This window comes from Biomphalaria glabrata, chromosome 15, assembly GCF_947242115.1.
Source record: "Biomphalaria glabrata chromosome 15, xgBioGlab47.1, whole genome shotgun sequence".
Classification (NCBI taxonomy): Eukaryota; Metazoa; Mollusca; class Gastropoda; family Planorbidae; genus Biomphalaria; species Biomphalaria glabrata.
Window position 1 is genome coordinate 12643664 of NC_074725.1, and position 17476 is coordinate 12661139.

Sequence of the window (17476 nt, forward strand, 5' to 3'; positions counted from 1 at the left end):
GTGATATGGTAGGTGAATTCTAAGCTATTTCAACTAAACTTTTCTAAGTCTGTTTATGTTATAATGTAGATTAAAATTAACACAGCACAAGGCTCTTTAATGTATCAGATTGAAGATAAGATCCCAGAACATGTGAAGCTTTCATTTACCAGACGATAATGTTACCAGCACTAAGATCAACTTCCTACATATCAATATTAGTGTCTCCAAAAAGAGCCAAACCAAAGACAAGGCAAAGTCGCTATGTTTAAGTTAACATATCCCAGAAAGTGAAAATATCTAATTAGGTACATACCTTTTTGTTGGAAGGTCTGCCTTGTTCAAGAAGTTGCTCTTGGTCAGCATGTTGAGAGCTAAATGGATACCACCACTTAGCACAAAGTTATACTGAAAATCAAAAGCTTCTTCACACATTGGATCCAAACTTGGCATGAGAAGTGCATAGCAGACCTTTCAAGCAAAAACAAAAATCCAAATGTTAAAAATGTTAAGTACAAAATACTGAAATGATAAAGTTGTGAAACAGCAATAAAATACTTAGTATCAGGTGAATCAATTACCTTGTTGACAAAAACATTTTTTTAGATGTCCCCTACCTACACATTCTTTTATTACTTTCTAAAGACTTAAGACACCACAGAAGATTGCTGGTACACTAGCTATACTCCAGAATAATATCAAATTAAAGCATGCCTTTTTAAAGAAAACAACAAATAAAAAACAAATAAAGCAGTCCATTGTTTAAAAAAATGTATGTTGTTAAGAAAAACAATAGTTCATACAGATATTCCATTCACTTCAGCTCTCACATTTATCTTTTAAACGAATCTAAGAGAAGTTCTAGACCCCAAAACAGACACAGCCAAGAATCAACTTTAAAGACTAGCATGGTTAAAGGAATCAGGAGAAAAGGGACAAATCGATTTGCTTTTAGTACTGTAATAGATACTATTTGCAAACTAATTATAATAACTTTCTTCCCATTTCATCAGAAACACATATGTATGAACAAAATACTGAGACTTATTTAAAATGCATTTATTTTTGTTGTACTCTCCTCTGAAACTAATTTGAACCTATCTTGGCAGTACACTGAAACTAATGTAAACCTACAATCAAACAAGCAAAAAAAAAAACCCAGGATTTACCTCAATGTTATACAGCGTCTGTGTTGGGGAATTATTAAAAAACATGGTTTCCAGATCACCAGAGACAGGCTGGTCAGAATTCGCCCCATCCAAACAGAATGTGGTAAACATCTTGACTGTGTGGACATCTATGGCAGAGACAACATACATGTTTTACACAGTGGCATGAAATTGTCTACTGGCTCACCAACATCAGCTACACTAGAGATGTACCTACCAGCTGGCATTATCTTCAAGACAGTTCTAGCTGTGTCTCGCAGCTTGGGCTCCTGTAACTGGCAACCAAGATCGGACAACTGGAATAAGAACTTGCAATATTCATGTTTCTGCGACATCAACTGAAACACAAGACATAAAAGTATAAGAATAAAAATTGACAAATTCAACAGAAGATGTACTGTGATGGGGGTGGTGGGGTATGTAGTCATGACATACAAAAACAACAATACCCTGAACATAAGTGAAATGATAAAAAAAAAAAGTCCTTCATAAATGACTGTTTATGATTAAAAGTATCCTTACCACACCAGGTAGAGCACTTTCAGCCTCAAGGTTGGGACCATCATATTGATTATGTGGAGATCCTACTGAACTATCACTACTGCTGTCTGGACTAGAGGGCATATTGCCTCCTACTTGAACTAATTTGCCTGTCAAAATCTAGTACAAAAAAGATTTGACACTTGAGTGATAGAATTGGGAAATAAGTTACTAATTAGGACATTTTTTTTTTACTTAACTAAATAACATTATTGTTTCATGATGTTTAAAATGAACACATCAAAGGATGCACATTTTATTGCATATATGAAAATCTCTTAACACAAATGAGGTTAAAATAAATATATGGTAAAAAATATGTATTAAACATTTAAATATAAATGAGCAGCAAGTGGTTTGAAAAAACAAAAAGGACCTACCATTTTGTCTCTCAAGTTTATTGAGGAAATAAGTTTCTTGTCTTCACTAGCATCTATTTGTTCAGCATTGACATAAAGCTCCACTTTGATATTTGGAGCCGCCTTCACTCTCTGGAGAATCTGCCTTCTGACTTGACCAACTGTTTCATTTGAATGAGACAAGATCTCTATGTCATCACCTTGGCGATTCTGACTAGGGAATCGCACTTTTAACAGCATCACCTTGCCCCTACAGGTTCTGTACACACAAGATTTTTAAGACACAAATTAATGTTTTAAACTTGACCAAAATTTTTACTGTCAATAGATACACAATAACTTTTAATCATAACCATAACACAAACCTGCTAAGTGGTAAAATGGTTCTTTCCTCTCTATATGCCTCATCACATTCAGCTAGGTACTCCTTCAATACAGTTAGAACACGCACCATGCGAGCAGTTTCCTGCAGGACTCTCCCTTTACTGGCATCATCTGTATCTTGACCCAGAACGCTGACAGTATCATAGGCTGCCTTCAGGCGGTCAATACAGGATGTTATCATATCTTCATGAATAGCTACTTGTTTCTGTTGGAGCCGGGGGCCTAGATTGGTAAAAATGTCTTTTAACAAGGCCACTGCTTTCTCAGCCACTTCTTCTGGGCTCCACAATACAACCTTAATTAATGATGGCAAAAGAAATTTAGAGAAATATTGGACTTTTCATAAGCATTACAAGAAAAAATACTTTGGCTTATTTTCTTTTCTAACAGTACTGTGTAAATTTGTTGCACAAACCTTCCAGAGATAGTCCAAACCAATCAATTCTATATCATCCATCAGATAACCTCCACGCCTCTTGGCAATTAATTTACTTTCTTTCAGATTTACTTGTTTAAAGAAACGCTCAAAACAACTATTTCAGAAAAGAAATAAACGTTATCAATATAAGGCATGCAATTAATTAATGTTTTCAAGACAATAACTATGTACCTCAACTACTTGCTTCCACTACATTTATTAGTAACTTGTTAATGACTTGCACTTACCCATATATAGTGTATAAAAGCAATCAATTAAACAAATGAAAAGTGGAAGGGAAGAGTCATAAAATAGTGTAATAATTAAAAAATCATAATTAAACAAATGTCCTTAAAATGTCAGAGGAATTATTTCTAAAAAAAAAAAGGATCCTGGGATTAATGTGGGTTAATTAACAAAAAGAAAACTCACTTCATTCCATTCTCTGTGAGAAGATCTGCATTCAGCTGAAGAATGTTTCTCTCAAAAAAATCTCTCGTAATCTCTGGATCTAAATCAGGTTCTTCACCCATCAACTAAATAGTACAACAAACATTTTACATTTTTATTTAATCTTTGTAGGTGGGGGCTCAAAAAAATAATTTATTAAAATTATAGTCAGTTTAAAAAATCACACATAGAAAAAAATAAATTGATATAAAAACTATTCATAAAAAAATGATAAATTTTTACCTTGGCAAACCATTTGAAACAAGCTTCTCTGTCAGAAAAATAAATAGCATTTTCCGCAAGGCAATTCCAAATCTGCCAAGGTTAAAAAAAAATTTAATATACCTCATCAACACAACTGCAAAAAAATATATGGAAAAAAAAAATCATTTTCATTAACAAATACAAACTGTTGTCATATAGCAACAAAGTATTTCCTAAATGAAATATTTTGCAATAAGCATTTATACTATTTGAACTTTCAATTATTCCTTACCAATAAGCCACACTAACTCTATATTATGTGTTCAATGAAAGGTAAGTTGATATACAGAAGAAAAAAAACAAGCTGATACATTTTTTAAACAATAAAATATGCTTACCTGCCCAGCTTGAGCTTCACAAAGCCACAACTGCCCATCTTTGAGCAGAAACCTGTGGAGACACCATTGCATATATATTACATTAGGTAGGAAAATAAAAGATCTAATAATTGATGTGCTGTTCTTGTGGATATGAGCTAATAAAGTTATTTACACAAGTTAGTGATTTTCAATTATACTAAGTCATTGACTTCAAAAAAAAAAAAAGTGGAGGGAATGCCAAGCACACCAGCTACAATACTTGTTTAGAATGAGTTAATGATTGTTTGAAGGGATTAGTTCTATTCTTAACATCTTTTTTTTTTACAAATACTATTAAAAATGTTGTTGAGATAAATCTATGAATAGATTAAAGTATGTAAAAGTATGTAAAAGTAAGTAAAACTACTTTTTCTTGAATGTATACTAAATTGTTGAAACTACCTACCTAAGAAACCTAAGCCTTTCAGCCACTTGCATATTGTGATTAAATCGACCATCAGGTAAAATAGTTGCTGGATCTTCATTTGGATGTGCTGTTAATAAGAAAGCAGGACAAAAAATGTTACTAACATCCTGTAGATTTGACACATACTTTAGTTCAAAAGTTCTAATGTATTGCCCAAATAAATTGACAAGGAGATATGTGTAGATAATACAAACAATATCATACCTTCGGCATATGCCCTCTGCTTATTCATGTACGCTGACAGATTCTGTGACACCAACATGACTATGGAGTGCTGGCTCTGCAGCTGGCCAATAACACCATTGCGGTAGTACATGTGTGCCCCACGCTGGGTGTGAGGAAAGTTCTGTGGGGCCTGTTCAGTTACAAATAAGAAAGAAAGAGGAGACAGATTGCAGTTTGTCCTTTACTCACTGATAACAAAGAGTTAAGGTTTAAGACATTGACTCATATTGGACCAAACATTGAGAAACTATTCAAATTTAATTGTACATACAAATCTGTATATATACTAACTTTTCCAATTTCATTTAAAAATGATTACTAAAAAAAGGTTCTCTACTTGAAATGTATAAAGTTATGCTACAAAAAACTTTTTTGTTTAAATTACTTAAATTAAATATTGAATTTCCTAATCTTTAACCATGAACATTTTTTCCCTATCTTTAACCATGAAATATTATGTTAAAAGTCAAAAACTTAACAATGAAAAATATCTAAACTAGTATTTTAAAAAGACTGCAACAGACAGATTGAACACTGTAATCACCTCAGGAAAGAGTGTACAAATTTCTTTGATTTGTTTCAATGCTGGTAAAACCCATTGATCATTTTTCAACTCTTCTACAAACTTTGAGATCCATTGTAGCTTCTGAGCATCTCTGTCCTAAAGAAGAAATAGCAGAGCAAACTTTGTACAAAAATAAATAGATAGAAGCTTAATGATATCTAAGAATGATGTCAAACATATTTTATAATTTTACCTTTATTTTCCTCATATAAAGAATAAGTCAACTGATTATGATTATTTGCTTTGGTATAATTCTGATTTTAATTAAAATGACTATCAAATTTTATTGAGGTGTAGTAAATTGTGCAAAATTATCAGAATTAATAATTTATCACATTTCCAACATTTAAAACATTTTAAACAAAGAAATGATGGTAACTTTACTTTGTAGATTGATTTTTAATAGGTAATAAAATGCAATTTTAATTCCAATGACATAATTTTATTTCCATTAATTTTGTTCTCTAATAACTATTAATAATAATAATAATAATAATCTTTATTATCCGTAAGGAATGAAAAAGAAGACATAAAGAAGGGATGCTTGAAAATATGCACATGCGCTAAATTATTTAATTAACAATAAATTTAAATAAAGAAACCTTTTTAAAATAAATTTTATAATTCTCTATTATCAATTAGGTACAAGCATCTTTTATTATTCACAAATTCTTTATGTGTACACAAAACAACTGTAGAATGTTTCACACACATAGATCCTATTCCTATTCAAATGCTTGCTGTAGCAACAGGCTCAAAAAGAAACTTAGGTTAATCCTTTAAAATTCTACATTTTTACATAAAATTCTTTAACTTAGATCTTATAAAAAAAAAGTTTTTTTTTTTTTTTTCAAAGTTTGAGCACTAATTGGATTTAAACTCTAAAAGTACTTTTTAAAAATTGTGATGGTCAAATCTGCATTTCAAAAGTCTATAGTTGTTTACTTATATGAAATTCTAATGTAAAATTTTTTAAATCTTTTTTTGGGGGGGAAAATAATTTACTACTTATAAAACATGATAATTGTCGATCTAATGAATTTAAGAATGCTTGAATTAGAGTGATGTCTATAACCTCAAGCTCTTTTTAGCTTCAAATCAGGTCAGTGCAGAACATTTATTAATTAAAATAAGATCGAAGATCATGACCAATAGAAAAGGTACAAGATCAATAATAAAAAATTAAGACTGAAAGAAACTCAAAGACAACAAGAAAAACAAACCCCACAAGAAAAGAGAAAACAGAAAGATAAAGACAATACTATTAGTGATGAAGACGTTCTCACCGGTACCTGCGAGCAGCTGTAGTCTAGAATCTTGTAGTGAGCACTTAGAGCCTGATCCATGATGTCTGTAGGGACATCATCACTGTGTGCCAGGTTCCATAACAGTGTCAGCACCTACAATCAGACAAGAATTTTAAATAACATCAAATCAACAAAAACTACTAAATATATATTACTGATTATGAGCAAAAGCAGGAGCTTTAAAAAAAATAATCTTTAATTGATCTATGCTTAGCTAGAGTTTTTAGTTTTTATAACTAACATTTAAAAATGTGTAGAACTCAAATATTTTACAATATTATTATTTATAGAGCAGTGTGTAAAAAGAAAAGTAAAAGTACTGTTTTCAGACCTTCTGATCTATAGGTCAGATGATGTAAAGGTCATTTATTTCAGCAGTCAATGGTTAACAAGAGTGTCATGTGATCAGCCCAAAAAACAATGCTTTCCCAGATCATAGAACACCAAAAGTAAGTTAAATGATTTAATGTCAGGTACTCATTATAGTTGTATGGACTCAGGGTTGAACTGAAATTCTAAGTCCCTATCTACACTGAGATTAAAACCCAAGACCATGGGTTAGCAAGCCATGCACTTTAGCACTCAACCATCACACCCCCAGAGAAATATGTATATAAATTTAAATGTAAATCACTCCAAGGTAACCATGAAAAATAATCCAAAACATCAACATGCAAAGAAGATCTACAATCTATAAACAAACACTGGGATGAAGCAGTGATGGTTAAATCTAACTTGAATAATTCTGCAGGGGTTAAATAAATTGAATAATTTTGCAGGGGTTAAATAAAGTCCAGTCTAAATATATAGGGAAACAGACTTAATTTTATGGTACATTAAGTCTGAATGGATCTTACCTTGTGTGCCATAACTCCTTCTTTATCATCTTCAGCAAGCCTTCTTATTAGCTCCAACAATTTTTCTCTCTGCTTTTTACTAGCATGATGCCAGGAACCCTGCAAACAAAAAACAATAATAAAAAAATAAAATTTCACACTTAGAAACAAAAGTGGTAATAAAAAAAGTAAGATAGAGCAAACCCCCCCCCCCTCAATCACCACCACCAAAAATCAAAGTGTAACCCAATCCAAACAATATGTCAACTACCTGAAAACACTCAAATAGATGGTCAAGTTGCTCTGGAGCAAAGTCCCATGCTAGTTTTGCTAAAAGGTCATGAACATTTTTCACAATAGCATCGTGTTTCCCTGACTGTGAGAGAGATTAAAAGAAAAAATATATCAGAACACACAAATACTATGAACAGCAGCATAGTTATAAAACAGACTAGAGCCATTAAAAACTTACTTGTGCATCCCATAGCCTGTCTAGATCTTCCATTGTAAGGGCCCTTTCTTTTATCATAAAGCGAAGAATTTTCTCCAGTTTCTCCACATACTGGGGTTGATGTAAACTATCCCTTAACACAATACTCAACACATTATTCTGTTGAATCCACTCCTAAAAGCAGAGATCGACCAAATTTACAAAGTATGTTTATGAAAGTAGTCCATGTTTTAAAATAATAATTCATTAAACAGTATAGCTGACCTAACATTTCCAACGAAGACTAAAAGTAAACAAATATTACAAAACTTACAGCCATTTTGTCTGCTGTCAGCCATTCATCTTCATCTACACTTGAATGTCTACTACTTGTCTGGAAACTCACATTAGTGATTACTTTATTCACCTCGTTCAATGCATTCATTTTACCATTAAATGAAGATATTTGAAGCAGCCTGGGAAAGCACATTATTACTGACATTATGCTAAACACATTTCTTTTACAAATTCATGGCTTTAAATGGATCAACATTACAAGTGACATGAAACTTAAATGCATATATATGAATGCAAAGTAAAAAAAAAAGCAAGCATTGATATAGTTCCTTTTTTTATTTTTTTTACAAATTTTATTAGTAGGAAATTAAATCTTGGACTCCTGAACCCAAGATGCAAAAGTAAATTGAATTGTTAAGTTTTATAAGCATGATAAGCTAGATTATTCTGACAAAGCTAAATTATTTTTATCTCACGAATTTCAGTCAGTTCAGTCAGTCAGTTGTTCTATTGGTCAGTCATTCTAACAACCAATCAATCTGTTTTGTATTTAATGTGATTTCTACATTATTTCATTTATTTGGATTTACTATCATTAAATTTGTATTCTGTGTAAAAGTCTTAATTTACAAGTCACTATCATCTCTGTGTACTTCATAATGTATCCTAATACCCTACCAGTCACAACTCAATTGGGAGACCATAGCCAGGGCCGGTCCTAGCGATAGCGGGGCCCTATGCGAAACTGATTGCGCGGGGCCTAGTTTGTGTGGGAATAAGGATAATAAGCGAAAATTAAGATTTTGTATAAGAACAAAATTCGACTTTGAGATTTATTCATTCTTTACTAAGTTAAAAATTGCAATCTGTACTTTACGAACCTTGTAACCAATGACATATAGTAAAAATTTGCCCGATTATTACATTTTGCTACATGAAAGCTGACAATGCTTTTTTTTCTTTTATCGCGCGTAGGATTGGCGTTTTTCGCAATGAATAACACCCACATATGACAATTTTGTCTATTTTTCTGGAGATTTTTAAGAGTTTTCAGGAGATTTCCATGAGTTTTTCGTATATTTTTTGCAATTTAATAATTACACCTTGTATTAGCGCGGGACCTATGAAAGCACGGGGCCCACTGTGACCGCATAGGTTGCAGTGGCTTAAGACCGGCCCTGACCATAGCACAAATCATCAGTTTTCTCACTAACTTGTGGATAACTATCAGAAGAAATTTTTTTTTTCTGGAATGCAAATTTATTTCTAAGTAACTAAATTATGGTAAGTAACATTAAAAAATTGTTGTTTTTTTGGGTGGGGGCTTCTTGCTTATCTATTTAAGGAAGATAGTAATAGAGAGGTAATGGAGAAAGATGGACAACAAATCTTGTGTGCAGCCCCAGCGTTCAACAGTCTTAAGGTGAAAGTACAGCTCCTTTTAGTTCTATAACATCACATTTTCTAGTGCATAACAAATGGGCCAATGATTAATTTCGCCTGAATGTGGAACATAATTTTATAGACAAAATGGTAAGCAAAAATCAGACAAAAGGAGAAAATGTACCTCAAAATCATTTTGAGCCTAAAAATCTCCAAGTTTTTTGTTGTTTCTTCCTGATTTGGCAATCTATTTACAAGTTGTTTTAGTGCTTTGATAATTGATGACAATGCATCATTCTTCGCTTCATTCTTTGACTCCTTCTTCAACTCCTCATCAGTCAGTTTATCAAGAAATTTTGGAACCACTTCCTGAATGTTCACAAATAATATATTATGTCCTGCTCAAGTAAAAAGCATATGAATCTATAACAAATATTTACAAATAAAAAATTCTAAGCATTTGAAAAAATATATATTTACCACAATAGGCATGAAATATTTTTCAACTGTGTGGGGAGTAAGCACTTCACTGCACAAACCAAAAGGTCTAAAAAAGAAAGATATTAGCGTATAAAATAAACCACTAAACAAAACTTATAATAACATTGATTAAAAATAAACAACGATTTCATGTACTAGAAACATTTTTTCTTAAATACTATTAATTGCAGAGCTGTCATGCAAGTCAAAAGAGATAGTACACACAACTACACAGGATACTTAAGCTTTGACACTAGAGCTGTATACACACAACTACACAGGATAGTTAAGCTTTGACACTAGAGCTGTAATTTTATATAAACCTTCAAATCTAATAACCTTGAGACTGAAACTAATCTACACTTTGAAATAGTCTTTAAATTTTATATCTCTACATTGATCTCATGGGGATTAACTGTAACTAAATTATGCAATAGATATTTATATGTGTCATTTAAATGGTTCAAAAACTATCAATTATGATTTTGGATTTTATATTTTGTTACTATAGACACAAAGAGTAAAGTATTAGATTGCTTACTTTATGAGACTAGCAACAACAGGAACAGAGAGAGGAGGCCCTTTCAAAAATCTGTCTAAAAGTATAGTAAATCCATCCAGTTGGCCAAATCGATTAACCAGATCTACTAGCCAGCCCTGTAAAAAATACAGTAAAAATTTTACCAATAACATTGAGCAAATGGTTACCCAGAATATTATGAAAGTTTATTTATTCTACATTAAATCATTTAACTTACTTTTGGCGTTCTATGATCTGGTGGTCGAGCATACAAAGCATCCTCTGCAATTTGAGCCCCAGATTGTAACAACTCTGACTGGCGGGTAGCATTATATGTATGAAACCTGCAATGATAAATGAGCAAGTGAATTTTAAAGTAATAGTTTTCCTTGTAGACCTTAAGATGGTGATGTAAAGGTCATCTGTTATAGACTGAAATCAAAAGTATATCAGAGATGTCACAAATTCAAATACTTACTTGCATGTTGGGTTCAACACCATAGAAAGTAATTCTAAAAGTGGGAACCAATCCTGAGACAACTTGTGAACACACAATTCTATTAATTTTTCTGCATTTTTCAAAATACATTTCTGAAAAATAAATTAAAATAAAGTTACAGTTGATAAAATAGCCTTCAAATAATAACTAGCACTGCAAACATTTTTTAAAATTTAATTCAATGGGTGTTTTTCTTGGGGGGGGGGGGGGGGGGGTTACACTGAACTTTTTGTAAAACTTTTGTTAAGATTTAATGTTTTTATATTTAAACTTTAGAAAAAGAATTTCCTTACATGGATTTCATATTTCCAACCACTAACAGCTTCATCTGTTAAGATCTTAGTAAATGATATGGTAAGACCTTCTCTAAAAAATCTTTGGCATGCTTCACTTCTTGTGTCTAAACCTGTAAAAAGTAAAATGAAGAAAACCTGTACTAAAAATCCATAATTTATTTAAATTTCAAAGTTTGTCATATTTATACATTAATTATTGTGAGCCCAATGGTAAAGACTATAGTATATAGACTCCAAGTATTAAGAGCAGCTAAAACAATTTACTTTCTACCACAATACAAGTTGTTGAAAAATAAAGTACACATTTGTATTAAATCCTAATAACCTGAATATATTTAATTCCAAAGAAAATCATTATATGGTAGTTGCGACCTTGACTTTCCAACCCTCAATTTACTAAAGCAAATTGAGAGTTGTTTACGTTCAAGTTCATGGCGAGTCAATCAAATCTCACCTTCTTTGCTCAGCTTTATAGCTGCATCAAGTAGCACCTCTAGCTCTCCCTTTGGTAATACAGGGACAACCCAGCGTGGCCTATTAATCATTTCATCTAGCCTGTTTAACTCCAGAATTGGGAATTCTGGTTCAGAGTCACCACCTCCATGTACTTGAGCTGGTGTTAAAAAAAACACATTGAGATTATTTTTATTATAAATTGCTGCTTTAATAAATCAAATATCTACGTATTTAGAAATTAAAAGAATCTCTATTTACAGTATAGAGAAATCAAAAGAAAACTCAATCTTGAAATTTCAATAATGTAGCTTAAATAGAAGCACTAAAAGTTTAATTAATGAATGTATAACGGATTTAAATAAATCAAGCAGAATAAGCATAGAGTCTAATAAGTTTAATTTCATAAAGCAAAACAAGGCTGTCAGTTTGGAATTAAGAATATTGACTAAAGGATGTTAGTCTTAGACAAATTAAATTTCATTTTAAAAAATAATTTTTAATAAAAGTGTTATCTATTATCTAATTCATTAAGCATAAAATAGTTTAAAATCATTTTGTTCTTTTGCCTTCCAAAGAAAGCATGAGTCAGAATGATAATTTTTATATTACTGGGGAAAAAAATGTATGTAAGTAAAAGTATAATTAGCATGCATACCAATTGGTTCTCCTGCACCACTAGGTTGCACAGTAACTGGTGAAGCAGGGCTTCCATTATCATCACTCTGAGATGTTAAAACTGTGGTGCTTGCATCAGAGGCCAAACTTTCCTGGGGAGCTGAGGTGACGCCACTACAAGCTGACGCCAAAGTGACAACAGGTGTCTGAGGAATTGGAGTTCCATGTTGTTGCTGGGGCTGAGACTGCACTGGATTATTAGCATTGTCTTGAGGCGTGTCCCCCCCTGCTGAGCCTGGATGCATAACCTTGGTCATTTTGACCAAATGACCTTTTGAAGAAGATAGCAAAAAAAAAAGAAGAGTTTTTATAAGATAAATCATAAACAATTAAGGTAAGCCAAACTAATTTTCTTTATTTTAAAATGTAGTTTTAATGTGCTGAAAAATTCAAATTTGTATTGTATGCGAACAAGTTATTACAAGACTGGGTTTCATTTAAACAGATAAAATACATAAAGCTGAGAGATATACTCCTGAACATGGCTTCTTGAAAAAAAAAATTATAAAATGAATGCGAATAACAAGCTAAATAGGATCACAACAAACATTCCTTAGGTTGACATTTTTTTACACCAAAACAATAAATCATTTAGAAATTAAAGGGAAAAATACAGGTAATTAAAAGAATAAAACCTAATTCAAATTTCAACAAGTGTTTTAATATTTTGATCTTGAAAATATTAAAACAAATGATCTGTAAAAGCTTTATGTAAAAGACTTTGGGGTCATTTCAGCCATTGATATACAAATATAATGTTTTTAGAGAGAATCTGGAGCAACTAGTGAAAGGATCTTTGTGACCTCAAATATTTTTTCATTCATCATTTTTAAAGCAACTTGAAGCTAAGGATGTTGTGTTGCTATCAATCAAAGAGGGTTGAGATAAAACTCCAAACTTAGGCTGAGTTGTGTTAGATGAGCACCTAAAAAGGCAGCACAGAAAACTCCCAAGTACCCCCCCCCACCCACCTCCAACACACACACAACAAATGGAGTTGGACCATAACATACTGAGAACGCTATAGCAAGAAAAATATGCACTTCTATACAATGTAAAGCAGTTAAAAAAAAAAAAAAAAAAAACAGCCACCTTGAGCTCATAGGAAGCCAGCGGAAGACAAAGCAGTATTATCACTAGAGCAACCTTTTTAGCTGAGATGATAGATAAATATAGAAACATTTATAACTGAATATGACATGGAAAAGAATATGACATATTCTGCATAGATGGTCATAAACTATTTGCAATACTGACACAACAAAACATGATACATGACAAGAAACGTTGAATGGACCTCATTCACCAATTGTAAACAAATAACATTGCGCCACGTACTTCCCTATTCTTCTATACAACTTTTGAATTAATTTGAATCAACAATGGATTTCATGTGACAGTATCTTCATCGTTTTTTTCAATGGTTATCATGTGACCGTTCGTTTTGGTGAATGAGGTCCATTATAGACTAGGCATTATAATTATGCCTCAACTCTCAAGTATACTTTTCTAATAATTCTACAAACTGTAAAGAGTTTTAACACTTAGTTGAGCATTTTAACTTTTAACTTGTTTAATTATAATAATGCTGATAAGTGTGTCTTTGGGGTTAGCTGGTTCACTAGCAATTCATGTACCGGTACTTTCAATAAACAAATTAAATGTACTCTAGCAAAATATTAACAATATATGGTACTATCCTGTGAACCAATTGTCTAGTGAACAATTAGTCGCAAGCAAATTGTTGTAGAACCAGTTGTGGGGTGAATCTAATATCATGAACGAAAAATTGTTGGTGAACCTTTTGAAACATTTGTGATGGAAACATGAAACATTTTTAACACTTAAAAAAATCACTCTGCTAACTTAAATTCTTTTAGAGATTTGTATCACATTGACAGAACTAGATCTAAAAGTAGGCTTTAAGAAATTTAAGTTTGATTGGTATACTGTTTGCTTTACTTTATATAATTAATTTTTGCTTTTCAGTTTGTTTTAAAGATGTAATCTTTTTAAAAAAGAATATAACCCTGTTACTAGTGTTAGTGATTAGTGTCATATCTAAGTCTTAAGTCAAAGTTAAATCACAGTAACAAGTCAAGTGACAATTTCAATTTGCAACTAACATTAACAAGCTAAATTAAATTTTTAAACGTAGACTAGATCTCTAGTATTCTAGGTCGAGTACAAGAACTTACAATACTTAACACTTACAAAAAAATGGAACTTGCTGTTCTCTGTTAGACTAGTAGAGACTATTCTTAGCAACATCTAGATATTAGTAGAGTCAGAGTCTAGAGACTCTAACTCTAGACTAGTCTTATAGAAGTTGTGACACTCTAACTAAGAGACTAAGATCTATATCAAGAATAATGTGAATAATGACATCTAGAGTTCTAGTCTCTATATTCTATATATATATAGAATATAGAATAATATAGATCTAGATCTATAAACTATATATTATATAGTAGTATATAGTAATATAATAGTGTAGACTCTATTACTATTAGTATAAAAAAATAGAGTCTAGATTCTAGATTGACTCTAGATTAGTCTAGATCTATATTATATAATATTTATATAATAGAGTCTAGTAGAGATTATTTATATAAATAATTAGAATAAAAATATCTCTCTCTAGAGAGAATCTAGACTAGACTCTAGAGTAGTCTAGAGAGTAATCTAGACTTAGACTCTAGTCAACTCTACTCTAGTCAGATTCTATATCTCCTAGAAGTTAGAAGAGTCTACTACTTAGTTAACTTAGTCTACTACTAGCTTATTAGGCTTAACGTTAAATAGATAGATCTAGATTCTAGATCTATAGATATATAATAGAGATCTAGATCTAGTCAATAACTACTGAGTTTACTGAGCCAGACTATTCAGTCTACTCGACTCAAGACACTCTTAACAAGTTCTTAGTCAATGAAGACGAAGTCACAATAATGAATAAGTCCATGGTTATTGATGGTGTTCATCATGGATTGGTTTACTTAATAGCATGCATACCAAAACTAAATGAAAGTATTTCACATAATGATCTTTATTGTTGATATCCACAATGTAGAACTACGTGTAAAATGCAATTAACTGCTAATTTTTCTTGTTAGAACAAGAAGAATAGTAGCGGAAAACCCCCAAATGAATAACTTTTTAATAAAAATGGCCGACGACATACCGAATTAAAACAAAACTGAACGTTAGCTTCCTCTTTAGCTGTAAATAACTAAATATATATCTATAATTAAAAAGGAAATACCTAGCTCACAGAATTAACAAGATGCTTAAAATTAGAGCACATTAGTTCTTGGTATTTAGCTGCAGATTAGATTAAAAACGGATTATTTACAATCAGGTTTCCTCATAACAAGCTATCACACAATTTGCTACTAATCTATAAATACACTCTGATACAGTGAAGTATTATGGTAATGAAATAGTTCTCGGTAGCTCGAGATCAATACAACTTTATATAAAAAAAAAATATATTAAGTTTTAATAACCGTTAAATTTGTTGAAAAGATATTAATGGTCAATAAATTTAAAAATAACGTAAATTAATTATTTTAAAACTAAAAATGTTAAAATAGTGGATTAGATTATGTGTGATGTAATTTATCACCCCTTCACCACTGCTTTTGAAATTACGCTTTACTGTTTTTATTTTTGTTAATGGTATTTCGCCAACAATATTACAAATATAGATTAGAATAATTTAGATCCTTTATTTATTTAAATAGTCTAGCTTTAATTTTGATGAAATTTCTTAATAAGACGCATACCGTACCTTTGCATTGCTCAATTTTGTTAAAACATTCTGAAATTTAAATTGACCCCCCCCCTTTTTTTTATTCAGACACCCCCTTTATTCTCTCTCTCTCTCTCTCTCTCTCTCTCTTTCTCATACGCATCGGCACGGCGTAACGTCACCTTTTTCAATGAGGAGAAAAATATTACTTTTCTTGCATTTTAACGTTTATTATTAATATATTAGTAGTTAAAAGTTAGGTAATCCATCACTGAGTACCGGCACCTATTTTGTTTTAACAAACAAAAAAAAAAAGCACTGTATATAGGGAAAGGTAGAGAAATAATAATTAAAAAAAACATAAATAAACGAAATAACAATTTTGTCACCTGCTAGTAGGCTATAAGGCAGGGGTGTAGGTAGGAATTAGCCATCATTTGGGGGGCCCGGGGGCTTGGCCTCTTTGGGGGCCCGTACTTTTTGCGCAACATTTAATATTTAATGTAAAAAACACTCATTTGTAGGCACGGAAGATTTTCAAATTCCCCCTCCCCTGCCCACTATAGCTACGCGCCACTGCTAGTAGGCCCTATAATATATGAGCATATTTGATTATGACTATTATATATCTGGCACACTTTAGGCCATATATAAAATGATGATATCCTAATTCTAATACTCACTCTGCTCGAATTAGTAAATAGGCCTACAAGCTCCTGGCTATATAGCCAATGGCCTATATATAGATCTAGCTCGGGGACCCAAACAATATTTAGCACTGACATATATGGACTTATAAAAGGCCTCATCGTTTCGCAAATAATCCGGGCCTTGTCAAGTCTATACGGCACTGTACAATAACAGCTGTTTGTACAGTGCCGTATATATAGACTTGTCATAGATACGGAAAATATTGGCTATACTTACTTATTTTAATATTATAATTATTAAACTAGCTTATTTATAATTCAACTATTACAAATTATAAATAACATAATAAAAGTTTAGTTTATTGTAAATTTTCCCAACTTTATGTGCGGCATGTGTCATGTTCACTATAAACACGGGGTGGGCCATTTACGACCCGCGGGCCAAATGCGGCCGGCTGGAGTCTTTGATGCGGCCCGCGGACACCTAAGAAATCAAGTGTGCCCACAGGTTATACATATAAAAAATGCAAATTTATTTAAAAGTAAATAATTCTAAATATCTATATAAATTTTAGAAAGCTCTGATTCTTATCACTTATGAGGAAGATGCTAAAGAAATTAACATTATCTATACATGTCATTCTAAAAAGTTTGAAGTAGGCCTAAACGAAAATTATTTTTATTGACAATATTTCAAAACATTCAGTCAAAGACACATGCTAAAGTCAGAATTTATTCAATGTTCTGAAGAACT

The 17476-nt window shown here is 31.7% G+C and overlaps 1 protein-coding gene across 6 annotated transcripts in view; it reads right to left on the reverse strand.

Moving 5' to 3' along the window:
- The window catches only part of LOC106055600 (probable ubiquitin carboxyl-terminal hydrolase FAF-X), a 35708-nt gene extending 19969 nt beyond the window's left edge, over positions 1 to 15739 (reverse strand). For 2 of the 6 annotated variants that reach the window (XM_056013224.1, XM_013211919.2), the window contains exons 1-27: positions 15584 to 15739; positions 12299 to 12589; positions 11642 to 11800; positions 11185 to 11297; positions 10871 to 10983; positions 10631 to 10736; positions 10414 to 10529; positions 9873 to 9939; positions 9577 to 9761; positions 8047 to 8188; positions 7755 to 7907; positions 7554 to 7658; positions 7304 to 7402; positions 6432 to 6539; positions 5119 to 5235; positions 4554 to 4704; positions 4329 to 4416; positions 3902 to 3953; positions 3543 to 3614; positions 3282 to 3385; positions 2847 to 2964; positions 2413 to 2726; positions 2069 to 2306; positions 1671 to 1808; positions 1366 to 1486; positions 1149 to 1276; positions 296 to 450 (exon numbers count right to left, since the gene is read on the reverse strand). In XM_056013224.1, the coding sequence (XP_055869199.1) occupies positions 296 to 450; positions 1149 to 1276; positions 1366 to 1486; positions 1671 to 1808; positions 2069 to 2306; positions 2413 to 2726; positions 2847 to 2964; positions 3282 to 3385; positions 3543 to 3614; positions 3902 to 3953; positions 4329 to 4416; positions 4554 to 4704; positions 5119 to 5235; positions 6432 to 6539; positions 7304 to 7402; positions 7554 to 7658; positions 7755 to 7907; positions 8047 to 8188; positions 9577 to 9761; positions 9873 to 9939; positions 10414 to 10529; positions 10631 to 10736; positions 10871 to 10983; positions 11185 to 11297; positions 11642 to 11800; positions 12299 to 12575 (3539 nt within the window). In that variant the 5' untranslated portion in view covers positions 12576 to 12589; positions 15584 to 15739. Of the gene's footprint in view, positions 1 to 295; positions 451 to 1148; positions 1277 to 1365; positions 1487 to 1670; positions 1809 to 2068; positions 2307 to 2412; positions 2727 to 2846; positions 2965 to 3281; positions 3386 to 3542; positions 3615 to 3901; positions 3954 to 4328; positions 4417 to 4553; positions 4705 to 5118; positions 5236 to 6425; positions 6540 to 7303; positions 7403 to 7553; positions 7659 to 7754; positions 7908 to 8046; positions 8189 to 9576; positions 9762 to 9872; positions 9940 to 10413; positions 10530 to 10630; positions 10737 to 10870; positions 10984 to 11184; positions 11298 to 11641; positions 11801 to 12298; positions 12590 to 13410; positions 13473 to 15333; positions 15473 to 15583 lie in introns of those variants that run through there. The other 4 variants (XM_056013223.1, XM_013211918.2, XM_056013222.1 and 1 more) reach the window with 3 other exon arrangements.
- Positions 15740 to 17476: the final 1737 nt, after the last annotated feature.